General features: G+C 37.6%; 1 protein-coding gene across 2 annotated transcripts; it reads right to left on the reverse strand.

The window, feature by feature from the left end:
- Positions 1-828: 828 nt before the first annotated feature.
- On the reverse strand, positions 829-16,787 carry LOC107716207 (activin receptor type-1B-like). 2 transcript variants are annotated; one of them, XM_016522581.1, is made up of 9 exons: positions 16,612-16,787; positions 6,833-7,075; positions 5,886-6,131; positions 5,571-5,801; positions 4,635-4,802; positions 4,378-4,534; positions 4,149-4,273; positions 3,161-3,291; positions 829-2,889 (listed from the first exon to the last, which is right to left on the reverse strand). In XM_016522581.1, the coding sequence occupies exons 1-9, from the start codon at positions 16,700-16,702 to the stop codon at positions 2,764-2,766; spliced, it is 1,518 nt and encodes a 505-aa protein (XP_016378067.1). In that variant the 5' UTR covers positions 16,703-16,787; the 3' UTR covers positions 829-2,763. The 2 variants fall into 2 exon arrangements, with proteins under 2 accessions (XP_016378067.1, XP_016378066.1); XM_016522580.1 differs by having other exon boundaries at positions 6,791-7,075.
- Between the last annotated feature and the right edge of the window lie 428 nt (positions 16,788-17,215).

A 17,215-nucleotide genomic window follows, 5' to 3' on the forward strand; every position in this document is an offset into this window, starting at 1 on the left:
AGTTTAATTAGCATATACAGTAAATGAAAAATCTTGAATCTCCCAAGATGATACTGTTTTTGATTTGTGTCCTGTTGTTTTCTTCCCCTCCCCTCCCTGTAGAATTTAATGTTTTATATGACTTATGAAAAGGCCGCAGAGCCGGAAAATGGTATGACTTCATTGATCAAAAATATCTTCATTAATTACATGTGAATTGCACTCAGCATTATTTTATTTATACATCCTTCGAACTAGCATTGATTCTTTTAAGGGCCGTCTGTTATTAAACACAGGCGCTTACTGAATTTTAGCTTGAGTGACTCTTTGCCCCCCTTTGTTCTTTTAAAATCTCTTAATTTAAGCTCTCTACATGTGTTGTAATTAAATAAATCCTGATTTTGGTTTTCAACTTGATCTACTTTTTAAAAAAGATGCTGCAACTGTACAGCAGAGCTACTTTTAGTGAAGATGAATAAAATGGTCATTTTTATTGTATGTGGCATGTTTTGTATGGATATAATTTTGAATTGTACATATTTTTTGACGTCAGAGGTTGCATCTCTTTATATACGCCTGTCCCCTTCCCTCCCAGCCCTCCATTTATTTCTTTGTCTCTGCTTTCTTTCTTGTAAAGAAAAATAAAACGCATTTTAAATATAAAGTTTTCTACGTGGTCACGTAAAATTTGTTCACCCGTGAAAAGCTTAGAAACTTAATTCACTTTGAGAAGCATCTTTTATAGGCAAAATCTGTGTAGAGATTTTATAATTTAAATTATACGTTATAATTGAAAATATAAATTTTAAGTAATTAAGCTGTTGGACAATTGAGTCAATGAAACACAAATAAGAAAAAGCATTTATTACTGTATACCATTTATGTACATTATATTAACAGACCCACAAGTGGATTTGTTTTCAATGTGTTTAAAATACACATGGAACCTTAGGATCAAAAACTCGTATGCATTGGATTGAAAGCATAACTACCGTCTGAATCAAGTGTCATTCCTTAAGTCTTCAGCAAAAGTTAAAGTACATGTTTTACAAACATCTGCAAAATCCGAGTTGTAAGGGAAAAAAGCAAGCACAATATAAATAGTGGAACAATTAGCCTATACATTTCTAAGCACATAATTCCCAGTGTATGATGTAGAGCACCATGATATAACAATTCAGTCATATTTAGTTATTTAAGCCATTCTTAACGTCACAACTCGACTGAATCATGCTGCGGTCATCAGACATATTCCAGCTACGCAGAGCAGATTCATAAGATATGACCTCGACAGTATAAAATGCACAGGTCAATCAGAAATGGACTGTAATAGAGTCTGCAATTGATTTGTTACACATAATACAGGACCCTTGTTCTCCTCCAGCCCTTCAACAAGCATTTGGCATTAATGCCATAATCTAGTCATGTTTCGCACCTACTGTTACACATATCCCAGATTCCAGTTAACCGTTCAGAACATCTGCAGATTTCTGACTGTGATCAAGACATTGGTGCAAGTAAAGTTAATAAAGGATGGAGGGAATAGTGCAGCTAGCATTCTAGGGATCATGTCGCCGTGCCCAGCATTTGGTGGTTAGTCTTGGCAAACCCTATATGTAAAGATGAGGAAGAAATGTTCAGTAGTACTTTTAAATTAAACTGAATGACAACTCTTCAATGCAAGGCAAAGCAGAGCAATATAAATGCTGTAATGCAGGCAAATAGAGAGATGCATTATTTTACTTCAGTACTTCAGTACATGTGTGTTTTCTGAAGTGGTACTAACTACTACATCCCTAAAAGGACTCTGGCTGCAAACAAATAACAACAGTGCAGTTTAACATGCCGACATCCCAGAATAATGTGAATAGAACATACTAAATGTTCCCCTTAAAATGAGTTGATTTTTAAAAAAAAGCATACAAGTGGTAGTGACTTTTGTTATGACAAAAAAAAACGTTCTTACTTTCTCAGGATGCCATCGGATAATAGGACTAAACTTGAGCAATCATCCCCACAATGCATTCAGCAATCACAACACGGATTTTAAGAACCTGAAAGCAATTAAATAAAACATGTGCACACACACACACAATCCCTGTGAACATTTAAAAGCATTCGAATCTGAAACCACATTGATGGAGTGAGTTTTTAACAAACGCATCCTGAAGAAAAATAAATTAGCAGGCTGATTTTTACTGGAGTAAATAATCTGCACTTCTTCGCTTTGCTACACTTAGCTTTGTACATGAATTGCTAGGAGACAGTGTTATCCACATTTTTTTTCACATTCTCACAACAGCAGTAGAGCACTACGTTATATATAATCGTAGATTGACGCTGGAATACGACAGGTGTATTAGTGAATGAAGATGCACAAAAATGAAATCTAAACATTCTTTTAAAAAGCCACACGGCAAAGTCCATTTTGGACGAAAGTGGTGAAATAAAAACAACGATAAAATCAAAATGCCTGTCAGTTCAATTGTCATTCCTGCAAAAAAACAAACAAAAAACAAAGAACTCAACAACAATAGGTCCATGGAGGGAAGTTGTGCTGATATCAGCGGTTGGAGGCTCATCCACGATTGGGAACTTTGATCTAGGAGAAATGGAAAAGGGCTGGGATGGACTCAACCTCAGTAGTTTCGTCTAAAATGGTGAGGTAGGCCTCGTCACAACTTTAGAAGGTTCAAAAAAGGGCTAAAACTGGCAGGCTGCTTTTGGCTTAAGTCTTTATTTCGCTTGTGCGTCTCTACAGGGATCTGCAGCATCCCGCGCGTTTCAGATCTTAACGTCTTCTTGGACGCTGAGTTGCGAGAGAGTCTTCTTAATCCGCAGAGCCGTAAGCCGTGCCGCCCCGTTGGCATACCAACATTCCCGCATGATCTTCCCCATCACTCTCAGCGCCTGCGGAGAGAAAAGCCAAATAAAAATGAGTTTTCCAGCCTCTCTCACAAGTATGCCTGCGAATAACAGCTGAATTTAATTAAAAGGCTGTATTTGGCGTTTCCAATTGGCAAGCATGTTTGTGGTGAATGCTGCGCCATTATTTGAATGTTTTTTTTTCTTAGTGTGGTCTACTGTTATCATCAGTTCCACATGTACCAGCCCTAAAAGTCACATATTGACAGAAAAAAAACTGAGGCTGGTCATTGAAAATGTGAAAGGGAGTTTTTACCTCATAGCTCTGCCACCAGTTGGGCACATTGGGCCGTAGTCTCTGATCACACACCACCTTCCTCATCTCTTCTATGGAGGGGTCGGAGGGCACCAGATCATAGTAGGGAAGCTGGTAATCTTCATGGATGCCTGAGAAGACAGTAAAACCATGAGCTGATAGGTTCATGTTTACTGCTGAATAGCTCAATGCAACGTTTTATGTCATATTTTATTCAAGATTTTGTTTTATTGCTCATGTGTAACAAAATAAATTGGCATTCACAGTCTCATGGGAAAATGTTACAGTGACAACCAAATATTCAGGATTGGGAGGTGGAGTCAGGATTGACAATTCTGCACTCTTTTACTGTCACTTCACTTAAATACATACATGTATAACCTGTAAGCATACACATTATTATATAGTAAACATTTTAGAACCTAATAGTTTAATTTAACTTAAAGGGGTCATATGATGCGATTTCATTTTTTCCTTTCTCTTTATTAGGGCTGCATAATGATTCAAAATAAATATTTAATCACTAATGTATTTTTACATATTTATACGACATTTGTCATAAAATTCATGATGAAATTTTACAGGAATTTTTTGCCATTTCTAAAGTTGCTAATATATGAAATATGATCAAAAGATGATGATGAAGCTTTTTTCAGTTTTGTCAGTAAATTTCGTTAAGTATTTAAATAAATCTCTTGTTCTTACCAAGGCTGCATTTTGTTTGATCAAAAATACAGTAAAAACAGTAATATTGTGAACTATTGTTATCATTTAAAATAACTGCTTTCTATTTTAACAAATAGAATTTACTCCAGTGTCACATGATCCTTCAGAAATCATTCTAATATGCTGATTTTGTGCTGAATAAATGGTAATGAGACACAATCCCCAAAACTCTATGGCACCTACAGCCAGTGAAAGCACTGATATTAATCACATTTGTTAAGATACTGTGGGTGGAAGGTCATTTAAGCTCCTTTTTCCTCACCTCCAGCATTACACCGTCGTGCAATCTCCCAGTATACCAGTCCCAAAGCGTAGATATCAGCACACTTGAAAGAATCAAAATGCTTCATGTTGATCGTTTCATCTAGTACCTCTGGGGCCATATATCTAAAAGACAGAATAAATTCATATCAGGTAAAGCAGTTTTCATAGTTACCTTTATAGTTAAATTGACATAAAGCAGCTGTTAACTGAACTGGCAATAGATGTACCTTTTGGTGCCGACCCTCTGATTAGGTGCGATGTCTATAGTATCAGTGATGGACTCGTGCCGTACAGCGAGCCCCAGATCTGCTATGGCACAAGTACCATTCTTTTTCACCAGGATGTTTTTAGATTTGAGGTCACGATGTGCAATGCCTGGTTTCCCTGAGGAAGGAGACCATCATGATTGAGTTAGTTTTTTTTGAGTACAGGATTTGAGAGATTTTACAGTTCAGATAGGCTGACGTATCAAATTCACAATTACCCTGTGTTCCCAGGATCTCCATGTGCAGATGTGCCAGGCCGCTGGCCGCTGACAGTGCTAACTTAATCATCCCCTCGATTGTGACGGAGTAGTGGTTGAGATAGTCAAATAATGAGCCATGTTCATGATAGTCTGACACCAGCCACAGCTGTGTCCATGTGCCATTGTCTAAGAAACAGACATGAATATTCAAAGAGATGTAGGGATGAAAGAAATCACTCTCTTTATATGCTTGATCAGTGTACAAAACATTTATTAGTAATCATGTTATATATGATTACTTAAATTATTTTAATAATATACAATATTTATATAATATTATATGAACATTAAAATGTTAAAAATTAAGTAATTTAATATAAATGTAATTATATGAGACTAGATAGATAGATAGATAGATATAGGACTAATTATTTTAAATAATTATAATATTATATATCATTTTAACATTGAAATATTACAATTTAAATGTTTAAACAATATATCAATTTAATTATATGTAATAAAGATAGATAGATAGATAGATAGATAGTTAATTTTAAATAATTACAATATTATGTATTATATAAACATTAAAATATTAAAAAAATAAATGTTTAAACATCAATTTAATTATATGTAATATAGATAGATAGATAGATAGATAGGACTAATTATTTTAAATAATTATAATATTATATATAATTTTAACATTAAAATATTACAATTTAAATGTTTAAACAATATATCAATTTAATTATATGTAATATAGATAGATAGATAGATGGATAGATAGATATTTAAACAATTACAATATTATATAAACATTAATCATAAAAATATTTATTAACTAACAATTTCATTACTTAACTATTTATTAAAAATAATTATGAACTATTTGTTAAATATTTATTTTAATGATTTATTTGGGTCAATACAGTGACAAATACTCATTACCTTTATTATCAGCAGCAATGAAGCCCAAGATGTTCTCATGACGGAGCATGATGGTCTGGTAAATCTCAGCCTCACGGAACCAGGAGCGTTCCTCTCTGGATGAGAAGATCTTCACAGCCACATCCCCTCCTCTCCATCTCCCCCTCCATACCTCCCCAAAGCGACCTTTACCTATGATCTCCTGCAGTACAATTGTCCTGGCCACCGTTCGCTGAACAAACAAGGGCAGGCCTGCAATGAGAAAACTCATTAGCACACAAACAAAACACTACACGCACGCAGGAGGAGGAGGAGGAGGACAGAGGTGCAGCTTACCAGATCCTGAACCGGAGGTGGACAGATCGAAGATGAGATCCTGTAAGGTCTTGTCTTTGGCCAAGTACAGATGATCACAGGACGGATCCTCAACGTCGAGTCGCTGCCGATGGTTATAGTTGCGCTGGTGGTGCTGGAAAACGAGCACTCCCACGATAAGCAGCAAGCAAAAGAGGAAGACCGGGCCTGCTATCACTGCCACCAGCTCTACAGGACCCCAACTGTCCCCTTTACCTTCAGGAATCCCTGAAAGAGAGGAGTAAAATGCACTTTACAGGTTGGACCCGGATGAACATATATAAAAATTCTGTTCAATACTGATAATAGGCAGATAATTATTTTCATGATAAATGGTCAGTATTAAAACTATACAATTTTGTCTAAATACATAAATAAATAAAAAAATACTAAGCAAAATAAAAATATTCAATTTTGGCCGCTAAACGATATAGCATCTATATATAATTATTACCATTCAAAAGTTTTAAAATAAAAAATACAGTCAAAACAGTAATATTTTGGAATTTTATTCCAATTTAAAATAATTGTTTTCTATTTTAAAATGTAATTTATTCCTGTGATGGCAAAGCTAATTTTTTTGTAGCCATTACTTCAGTCTCCAGTGATCCTTCAGAAATCATTCTAATATGCTGATTTGCTGCTCAAACATTTCTTATTATCAATGTTGAAAACAGTTGTGCTGCTTAATATTTTTGTGGAAACAATTTTTGAATAGAAAGTTCAAAAGAACAGCATTTATTTTAAATAGAAATATTTTGTAATATTATACTGTCACTTAATGCATCCTTGCTGAATAAAAGTATTCATTTTACAATTCTAATTATAGAATTAAATGCAATATTTAAATAATTGAACAAATCTTTAAAAAAATAAAAAATAAATACCCGAAACTTTTGAACGGTAGTGTATTTGGCCTGTACTCCTACCGCTGGGAATCTGGAGGTTGATACTGTTGCAGAAGTCCGTATAACAGCAGTGCGTGTTGAGCAGGCCTTTGGCGCTCAAGCAGTAGATGGGCTGTCCGGGTGGTACCAGGCTGACATGGGGGATGCAGATCCGAACTTGCTGCTCCTCCTGACCTTTGATGTAGGACGTAGAGGCCATGCAGGCCCCATCAGTCTCGCACACATAACCACTGCTCTCACAGGCAGTGCAATTACACTTAAGAGCTAGAGAGAAGAAGAGAGAGATGAACGTTTAAAATATGACTCTAAATAACTGCAATGTCATATGAGGATGTATTCACTTCTTCCTTCAGTGGATGCTTTAAGTGATCTGTGCCAACTCAAAATATCCACCAGAGGGCAAGCAAGACATAAGGACATAAGGAATCACTGAGCAAGGTAACTCAGACAGAGGCACTGCATGCAGAGTTCAGTTCCCTACCAAACTGCGTAACACGAAACTGAATCTGCCACTGCAGATGAACCCAAACAGACTGTGTATAGCAGAAGCTGGCATGGGACGGCATGATTCAGACCCCCACTGCAGCAGCTTTATATCAGCAAAACACTTTCACAGACTATTGCATTATTGCACAGTCATAGAACTCAGTTTGCAATAAATAATGAGCAAGATGATTAGATTTGACATGTAAGAGGTAGTAGAATCAACAGTGTAATCAAATCCAACTGAACGTTGATATTTATTGTACTTAAAACAGAAAGGCAATAAGTCTTAAAATGGTTTATTATTTATTAGAATAATCTCAAACAAAGGGGGGCTTTGGCGTCAGAATGGCCAAGAAATGCTGGTCTGTAGGATTTTAATCACCCTTTTTATTGTCTGATCACTTAGAGAAGTACTTCTTTTACAAAATATATACTCAGTTCACTAAAATATCTAAAACTCAAAGCTGTATATCTTCTATTGGCAAGGTTGTGGTGAAGCAGCTTGGCATGGTTAACAAGATGCCGGAAAACTCTAAATATCGACCAATTTTTCTGTACATCACTAACTTGAGACCACTGTGTTTACATGCACTAATTTCCATCAATTGGAATGAATCCAGTCTGATTTCAGATTCTAAAAATTCTCTTTATATGAACACTGAATGTTGCAAGCTGACTTATATATTCTTTTGCATTACATGAATTACATTAGTGCATTACATGTATTTGAAACAAAACTTCAGCCCAGCTGCCACGTTCAGAAACGGACAAAGCTACTGCGATAATGCAAGCACACGCAAGTATAATTGACATTTTCACCTTGATGACATATCTAAAAATAAATCTTCTGACATTCATGTCACATGAGTTTTAGCAAATATTTAGCAAATATATTCCGTTCCAGCCATTGACTTTCGAAAATAAGAAAAAAAAATACAGTGGAAGTACATGGCACAGCAGTAACAGATGGTAAGACCATTTAAGAACCTTGGAGTACCATGTAAATGCAATAATCTATAATATTAATGTACAAAATGTTAAGACTACCATGGTAACACCTAAAAAACATGATAACATCATGGTACCTTTTTGTTTTCATATTGCCTACACCATAACCTTAAAAGCCTGAGGGCATAAATAAACTATATACTTAATCGTCAGGGGCATTCAAATAGTCACCATGTTGGACGACCATCTCACCTTTTTGTACCTTTTTTTTAGAACTATCATCACCATTATGTATTTTTGTGTCTCTTCAACAGATCAGAAACTCAGACAGGATGTGTTGACTGCTGGCACTCAGACTGCTGAGGGTGACCGAGGTCATGACATGAGGGGTGGCGTTCATACTCCACCGGCGCCCTTGATTTTATCTGAGCCACATACAATGGCAGGCCACTCAAGACAAATTGCAGTGGTTTTAAAATAACAGGACTTCAGACGCTTGACTGTTGATCACAACAGGGCCCACCAAGGGACAAAATGCCCAGTCTTTTCTGGGCGTCCCTGTCAAGAACGCTCTATTCTAATCCTCTCTTCTCATTTCACTGCTTTTCTTTTGCCTTTCCCACATGTTCAGGCCTCTGTTTTTACTTTGTAGTCCTACTGTCACTCATCTCGCTCCACACACACTTAATTGATCTGACTCACTACACTTCCTCCCACAGTTTTTCGCACACAGGTTTATTGCACAACTCATGACATGCAAGTGGCAGAACCACACCCTCCTGAACAAGCGTCAACTTCGCTTTTAAACCGTGTGTATTTGTGTGGGGGTGTGTATGTGTCAAGTGTCATAGAGCAAGAGAGGGAGTGTGAGAGAGTGTTTGTGTACTCTTTATAAATCTTATAAAGGCTGTGATCTAACAGACACTGCCAGTAACCGTTAGTGGAGCGGATCCAAGTCAACTGAAGTTCACATGCACAAGGAATTTCCTGCAGATTACACGGAGGTAACCAGGCCCTGATAGCGAGAGAAAAACAACCCGGTGCCATAATAACCCTCTAATGGAGTACACACGATATCATTAAATCACTGGGCAGCAAATAGAATGACCGTAATTGCCTCATAGTCTCTTTCTAAAGAGGTCTGAGAAAATGCAATGTAGATATCACATTAATCACAATCAGGATAACTATACTTACAGCTGAAGTGTGTAATGTTTTGGTTAAAACGCTTAAAGAAATATTCCGGGTTCAGTACAAGTTGCTCAATCAACAGCACTAGAGGCATAATGTTGATTAGCACAAACATTTATTTCTACTTGTCCCTCCTTTTGTTTAAAAAAAGTAAAATTCTGGGTTGCAATGAGGCACTTAGGGCCAATCTTTCAATGTTAACATACAAGATGCCACAAGTCGTAAACAAAATGCGTATAACGTGAAAAACAATCATTTACTAACCCTTTTTGTGTAAAGTTATATCCAATTGTACAATTTCGTGGTCATGGCAACATAATTCCTAAAACTCTAAAATTACAGCAAAAATGGCTAGAACAAATTACACAAGTTTTATAAGATTAATTGGAAGTGTTTTTATATTACTTAACGCATCACTTTCAAACAGCCCCATTAACTATACCATTGTAAGTGCCTCACCATAACCTAAATTTCTGCTTGAGGGACAACATTATGCCACAAATCTAATATGCAGAGACAACTATAAGTAACCATTTGTAGGCTGATTTACCCCCCCAAAATTTTACTGTTGCACTATCAAAACTGTTCAATTTGAGCATAATGGTGTGATTTGGGGGCAGGGCTATCGGTTTTGTCGACTAATGAAAGATGAGGGGAGTGTTCGGGAAAACCTGTTTTAAAAAACAATAATTATTTTTGCAGTTCTGCATGGTGACACAGAAATTACACACTTCAGTTTTTAAAGTCTCCATCAAACAATAAGGATTCCAGAGACGTCACAACTGCACAACACAACACTGGTTTTTATGTCAGTCCAACAGCTCATGAAATCACAAAGCCTCTTCAAGTCAACCATTATATGCATGTATATTGTGGCCATATTTCATATTCCAACATGTTTTTCATTTAAAAAAAGAAAAGAACTCTGCATTTCCTCTCTATGATGTAAAGAGTCATGATACACATTAACATGCCAATAACTTGTGACAACAACATACTACACTAAATTATGTCAGAGGACACTACACGACAATCTATGTGTGAAATTGTGTACTTTACGAATATTGTGTATTCACTGAACGTAACGCTTTGGTATTGTTAAACATACAATTTAAAGTCGGCATTAAACTTTCCTTAGCTATTTTGCAAATGCATGTTATAGATCTTAATATGAATGATTCCTCCATGTGCATACATTTTATTTCATTTTTTGACCTCATAATTTTTAATGAAAGTGTCATAACTCAATCTTCTCGTGAAAATGACAGACTTCTCTCTGGTGATGAATGGCGGACTTCACAGAATCATTCAGTCTGTCCAAGTGCAACACCCACATCTCAACATCAACTGGACTGAATGCCCAGCCCTACAACTTTTATTTTGTTATAATCGGTTACAATCGGATGTACGTCACAATTCAGAAGAAAAGATATGTTGCTACTTTCATTGTGACTTTAACCTAAAGGAGCATTTTTGGGTACCTTACACTTAAAACAAGCCATTTTTAAAACTTTTGAAATCTGATAGCTATGCTTCTTTCCACCTCAAAGTAAAAAATAAGATAAAGTCAAATTGATATTAAAATATTAAGGCATAATCATGAGAAATACATTTCTGATTACTTTTTATTTTTTACTTTATTTATCATGACTTTTTAGGTTTGGGGGTAGGTTAAGGGGTCTAAATCTAAATCGCTTATTGATAAAATGATAAAAATGCAACTAACTAAACCAAACCTTCCACATCATTACCAAACACTAAATCACTTGCGCTACAGAAACCCAACACTCTTTCCACTCAAATTCCTGCAGTACAGTCTGCGAAACTTCAAAAAGACCAATCAACGTTTATGCAAAGCTAGTCGACAACATGGCGTGCGTGGCTCCAAGCCTGTGGCGAGGGAGCGTGAGCGGTTCAGGCCAAGCGAGGTCTTGTATGTGCATAATTGGTGGTCTTACACTGGCTCTTTGTGTGGAGATTAAGGGGACATGAGGAGGGATTGAGCGGGCTGTGTCTGGACAAAGGATGGGAGTGGGTTGTGCGGTGGAGGATGGGGGAGTTACTGCTAGAGTGGCTGGGGGGTAGGGGACTCCCCTGACATGCTTTTAAGAGCTGCCGGTGAAACAGATATGCCAGGACAGAACACAGAGAGGTAACAGAGGGCGATTTACAGAACCCCCAGCTGTGACGGGATTTCGGCCGTGAGACTAGCTGTGACAGACATTAAAACCCTAGTCTAGACTTGGCTTAACCCAACAGAAAAGGGGGAATTCAGTAAAGGACGACATCAAAATCTCACTGCCAGTGTGAAGTTCCTATCATTCCATTCTTGTTCAGACAGGAAATGAAAACCATTGCGGGAAGATGTGAATGAAATCGTTGCCATTAACAGTCTGCTTGGCTGATCAGAGCGGGGCTCATGGGAAGTCTTTAGTCAACGTTGAAGCCGCAAACAACTTCACATTACCGGTACTGTGACTAAAGCCTTCACTATGGAGCACAAATTTCACAACCTCTCCTTCAGGAGTACCAGCTTTCCAAGCTTTCCATGTTGGGGTCAAAGTGAGGATTAAGAGCTCACAGGGTTTGTGGTTTAAACACTCAGAGGCAAATATTGCCCCCTGCAACACAAGCAGTCCTCTCAGATCTATTACAAATGGACAGCCGGAGCGGTGCTCAACTCTCGTTGGAGACATTATCTCTTGCTTCACCTCCTCTGGATAATGAAAGCCCATCATCCTCCTCTTCTAGCAGGATGCCAGGGGCTACTGAGAGCGGGCAGACTGAGAGAGTGCAGTTACCCAAGATGCATAGAGCTGAAATGAGATCCATTGAGCACCCAGACAGTGAGCTGATTAAGACATGCCGACGCCACCAGACAGAGCACACACACACACTCACACAGACATGCACTCTAAAACACACGTCGAACTACACTCACAAAATCAATGCAGTGAAAGGAAGGGGAGCTTCTTCAGAACCCTCATGGTCAAATTACTCATCTGGTCCAGAGGCATGAATCTCTCTTTCCCCCTGAAAACATTCAAAGTCTTTTCTCTTTCAAAGGGCAGCAGCCACAAACCATTTCATCCGACAAAAAAGTTATTTCTGACAAGTATAAGAGGTGCTTTAGTTTTAAATAGATACACTACCATTCACAAGTTTACAGTCTAAGATTTTAAAGTATGGTGCTCACCAATGCTGCATTTATTTGATTTTAAAAAATACAGTAAAATAGTATTATTTTTATTTATTTTAAAATGTCATTTATTCTTCAGTGTCACATGATCCTTTAGAAATCATTCTAATATGCTGATTAGGTGCTTAAGAATCACTTCTTATTGTTATCCATGTTGAAAACAGCCTAATAATTTTATGCAAACTGATATTATTTTTTCCAAGATTCTTTGATGAATAGAATAGTGATGAATAGTGATCTTTTGTAATAGAAATGTGTTTTCACTTGAAAATGAAAATTCTTAAAAAGCCACATTGCTTTTATATTTTTTTATGGAACTTTTTGGAACTTGATAGACCTAGGTCAGATATGGTTGAGTAACGATATTTAAAAAATGTCTGATGGAAAAATAATGCTATATGGGTTTGGAACGACATGAGGGTGAGTAAACAATGACAAAATTATTCCTTTAAGCTTATAATAAAAATGCCGCAAGATAATGTTTTTAGTACTAAGGGAAAAAAGTCAGTTAAATGTACTATTTCTGAACATGCATTATAATCTAGGTCACACAAAGGTCTGTCTCTCAATGTAATCGTTACTGCCCGCCGGCCATTCGGGTCATTAGCAAGGTCATTAATGAAGCGGAGACCAGCTTCAGTCGGCTGTGACCGTGGACTCAACCCCAGCAGCCGGCCTCCCCAGACACATGCTCGCACACACGCACACTCCCCATGAACCCACATATCTTTCTTTGCTACACTTTCCGTTCTCTGATCTTATATACAAGCACACACATGCAAAATATGGCTTAATGTGCTCCTTTTCATTTCCATAACAGCACTCTCACAGCACCTGGAGCTCTCCTGCGATACGGGCTTCAAATGTCTGCTCCTTCCTGCCTACACAACACAAGTTCAGAGACTTTGAGGTTCAGAACATTTCTATTATAATTTAATGCGTTAATAAACAGCTAAAATTACAAATGTGCTTACAATTAAAGTAAGAGTTAACATCCAACAATAAAAAAAAAATCATAATTCTCACCCTCAGACCATCCAAGATGTAGATGAGTTTGTTTCTTCGTCATAACAGATTTGGAGAAAGTTTGTATTACATCACCCTCACCAGTGGATGCTCTGCAGTGAATGGGTACCGTCAGAATGAGAGTCCAAGCAGCTGATAAAACATCACAATATCAAAAAGTAATCCATGCGACTTCAGTCCATCAATTAACACAGTGAAATAGTCCATCCCCTGTTGTCCTCTCACATCAAAATCCACCAACATACTTGTTTAGAACTGTTTTGGCTTGTAAACGGTGCTTGTTCTGTGCATATTTCTCTCCTGCTTCAGATGAGATGAGTTTTTCATTGGAGAAAGACTTACAAACACACAGCTTTTCATTTCACAAGACGTTAATTAATGTACTGGAGTGATTTGGATTACTTGTGGTTATTATATATTATTATTATGTGGTTTTATCAGCTGTTTGGACTCTCATTCTGACGGCACCCATTCACTGCAGAGGATCCACTGGTTGCATTCTTACTGAGAAACTAGGCAGACAAACTGAAAGTCCAGACCCTTGAAACACCAAATCGCCTTAAATTGCTTGGTTTCAGCAGTACCTCAGTGGAATAATTACCATAACATGGCTGGAGTCGCCAATCTGTTTCATTTCCACTAGTCTGCGTCCAACTACCGGCAGCTGTACAAACCCATCACTGGCAGCCCGAAGGCGCCTCTCGCGCTACAATCCGCTCACTGTAGAGTCTGACATTGAGCTGACCCAGTCAGACGTACTACAGGTGGGATCTGTCTGTTTAGCATTTCCTATCAAGTTCTATTAGAGCATTTGGCAGTATTTTGTGCAACACAACCGTTTGCAAACAGTGGGAGCGATGCTTCTTGGAAAAAGATGAGTCACCAATTAGAAATCACAGATTGCTGAACTTTTTCAAATCGTAGATGAAAATGGCCCCTGCTGTGTTAAATTTCATTACACAGTCTTCAGTGATATGTCTGGAGCACAGCAATGGGGAAAAATGTAATTTCAAATTTTAAAGACCAAAAAAATCCACACTCATTAGCATTCTATTTATGATCACACTACAAAAAGGTGGGCCAGTTTTCATACTATATTTTGTTGACTTCTCAAAATCATCTGAACAACATCACACTGATTTGCACAGTTTTGTCCTTCCAGCAAATCTCACTAGTGTTTCCAAGCATAAACTGTTATCGTGCTGGGCCATGCAACCACAGACATGTTTATTTGTGCTGTGGATGTAACCACCATCAGTTTGGCCATACAAAAGAAAGGCAGACTCCCTTGACAGGCCACTGAATAGGGCTCATTGCCCACATTTCCATTACAAAGGACCAGACTCCAAATCTGACTTGAGTCTGAACTTGCTGAATGACCAGCTTCCCATTGTGCTCTACAAGAAATATGTACTTGCCAGGGGTTATAAAACACAACATTAGTTTTCTAGAACCAGTAAAGTATGTGAATACATTAAGAAATTGGCAATATTTTAGGCCTTATGGCTTCGCAATATATAACAATGGGGTCAATGAGGACTGTTTTCGCCAGTTTAAATTCACAATGCTGTTTAATGTTAAGAAACACCACCAGACTGTTTTGTAAACAGGGTATACCACAGCAAACGATGTACTGTCAGCAACATTTATGATATAACCTAACATGTAACTACAAACAAGGCCGGTCATTTTTAAATGAATCACTGAAATTCATGTTGAGTTACATGTCACAACTAGTAATGGGAAGTTAGACTCATTTCTGTGAATCTGTTCTTTCGAACATTTCTCTGAACTTAAAAGTTCTGTTAATAAATCTGTATAAAATGAAAAATCATAGAAACATGTCAGTCATCAACAATGGATGGCAGTAAAGCATCACGGTAAAAAAAATAATCATGAGGATTTACCAACACCTTGTATATTTTCAGTTTTTTAATTTTAATTATTATTAACATTATTTTTATTATTTGAAGTAAAAATTAGCAAGAAAATCGAATAAATAAACGATTCTGCCATTTATTTAGGTCATGACGAATCGCTTGTTCGGAACATTTTTTTCTAAATCGAATACCTATCATTTGACGTCATGACGTATTTACGTCATTATGTGGTTCCTGACACTCTGGTATGGTACATTCTGCACAAACACTCGGCTCGTTTTTCGTTAAATTACGAATCGACCATATCCGAAAGAGACTGTTCCCGGTTCGATTCAACGAGTCAGTGAGTTCGAAACTGGAGAAGCGCTCCTTTTCGCGAACAAATCCTTCAGACCGGTAGTGTGAATGTGAACCGGTTCAAACGATTAATTGAAAAGATTCGAAACAGAAGCGCGATTCACAGAATAGGAGGACGTGGCTCGTCACAACGTGCAAACCACCGGGGAAGTTTGGCGTTGCAGGTTAATAAATGTAAGTTTCGCAACATCTGACGTCAGTTATGTGAAGTCGTGTGAAATACTGGAGGTTTGAACATACATGCCATAATTCACTGTAGTATTTAATAGTTGCAACATAACGTAAATACATGCATTTCAATTATTAGGGACAGCAGGCCTGTATGTTAACAGGGAAACGTGTGTGTGTGTGTGTGTGTGTGTGTGTGTGTGTATAGAGAGAGAGAGAATGTATTTGGCTATATTAAAAAAGGGACAACAAACACTGACGCGTTTAATAGACGAACCTCAAAAATTATATATAAAAACATCTATTATGTTCCGCGAATGAAGCGCAATTCAAAATACAACACTAGTTATATATGAATAAGAAATGATTTACGGTACAGATGACTGGTTTACAAACCCCAGACACAGCGCCATGATGAGCGCCAGGCTGCCCCGTCCAGCACAGCACAGCCTGGCCACACACTCTCTCTCTCCACACACCAGCAGCCTATCAAATAAATAAATACACACAGAGAGGGGTGACACACACACAAACACCCGACTCACCATCGCCGACCGCTATTAATCCACACAGGGCGAGCAGCGCTACAGCAGTTCGTCGTGGAACCATGACTGCAAGATTCCCATCTCTTAGCATTAAAGCGTTCGTTGTGTGTGATATTGATAAGCGAGCGAGACTTCCAACACAACCACAAACCAACCAACCATACACCGCCTGCCAGGCTCGGCTAGACAATAGTGGGTTAAAGGGGTGTGCCTAGTTTTAAAGGGGAGGGCTCCGCTGCCTGTGCTCCTTTGTTGTGGTGAAATGTCTCTTTACAAGGACTCATTTGTGAATTGGCCCGATGGTCCTGTCTGTAGTTGAGGTCTCATCAGGATTGTTTTTTATTTATTCCGTGTCATATGTTATGTTCCAGACATTTAGCTTGTGGCTTTAACATGGACAAATTAAGGCAAGTAACACTGATTCTTGAACACTGGGTCAAAACAGTTTACAAATCAGGAAAAAAAAAAAAGATTATAAATCAAGGAATTATTTTGGACTAATCTGTTCAGAATGTTCAGATGTATTTACACTGTTTTTTTTTTTTTTTTTTTTTTAAAAAAAGTGTGTTTTTTACAAACAAATAAATAAGGAGACTGCACCCAA

This window comes from Sinocyclocheilus rhinocerous, unplaced genomic scaffold (genome assembly GCF_001515625.1).
Source record: "Sinocyclocheilus rhinocerous isolate Xijiao unplaced genomic scaffold, SAMN03320098_v1.1 scaffold148, whole genome shotgun sequence".
Taxonomy (NCBI): Eukaryota; Metazoa; Chordata; class Actinopteri; order Cypriniformes; family Cyprinidae; genus Sinocyclocheilus; species Sinocyclocheilus rhinocerous.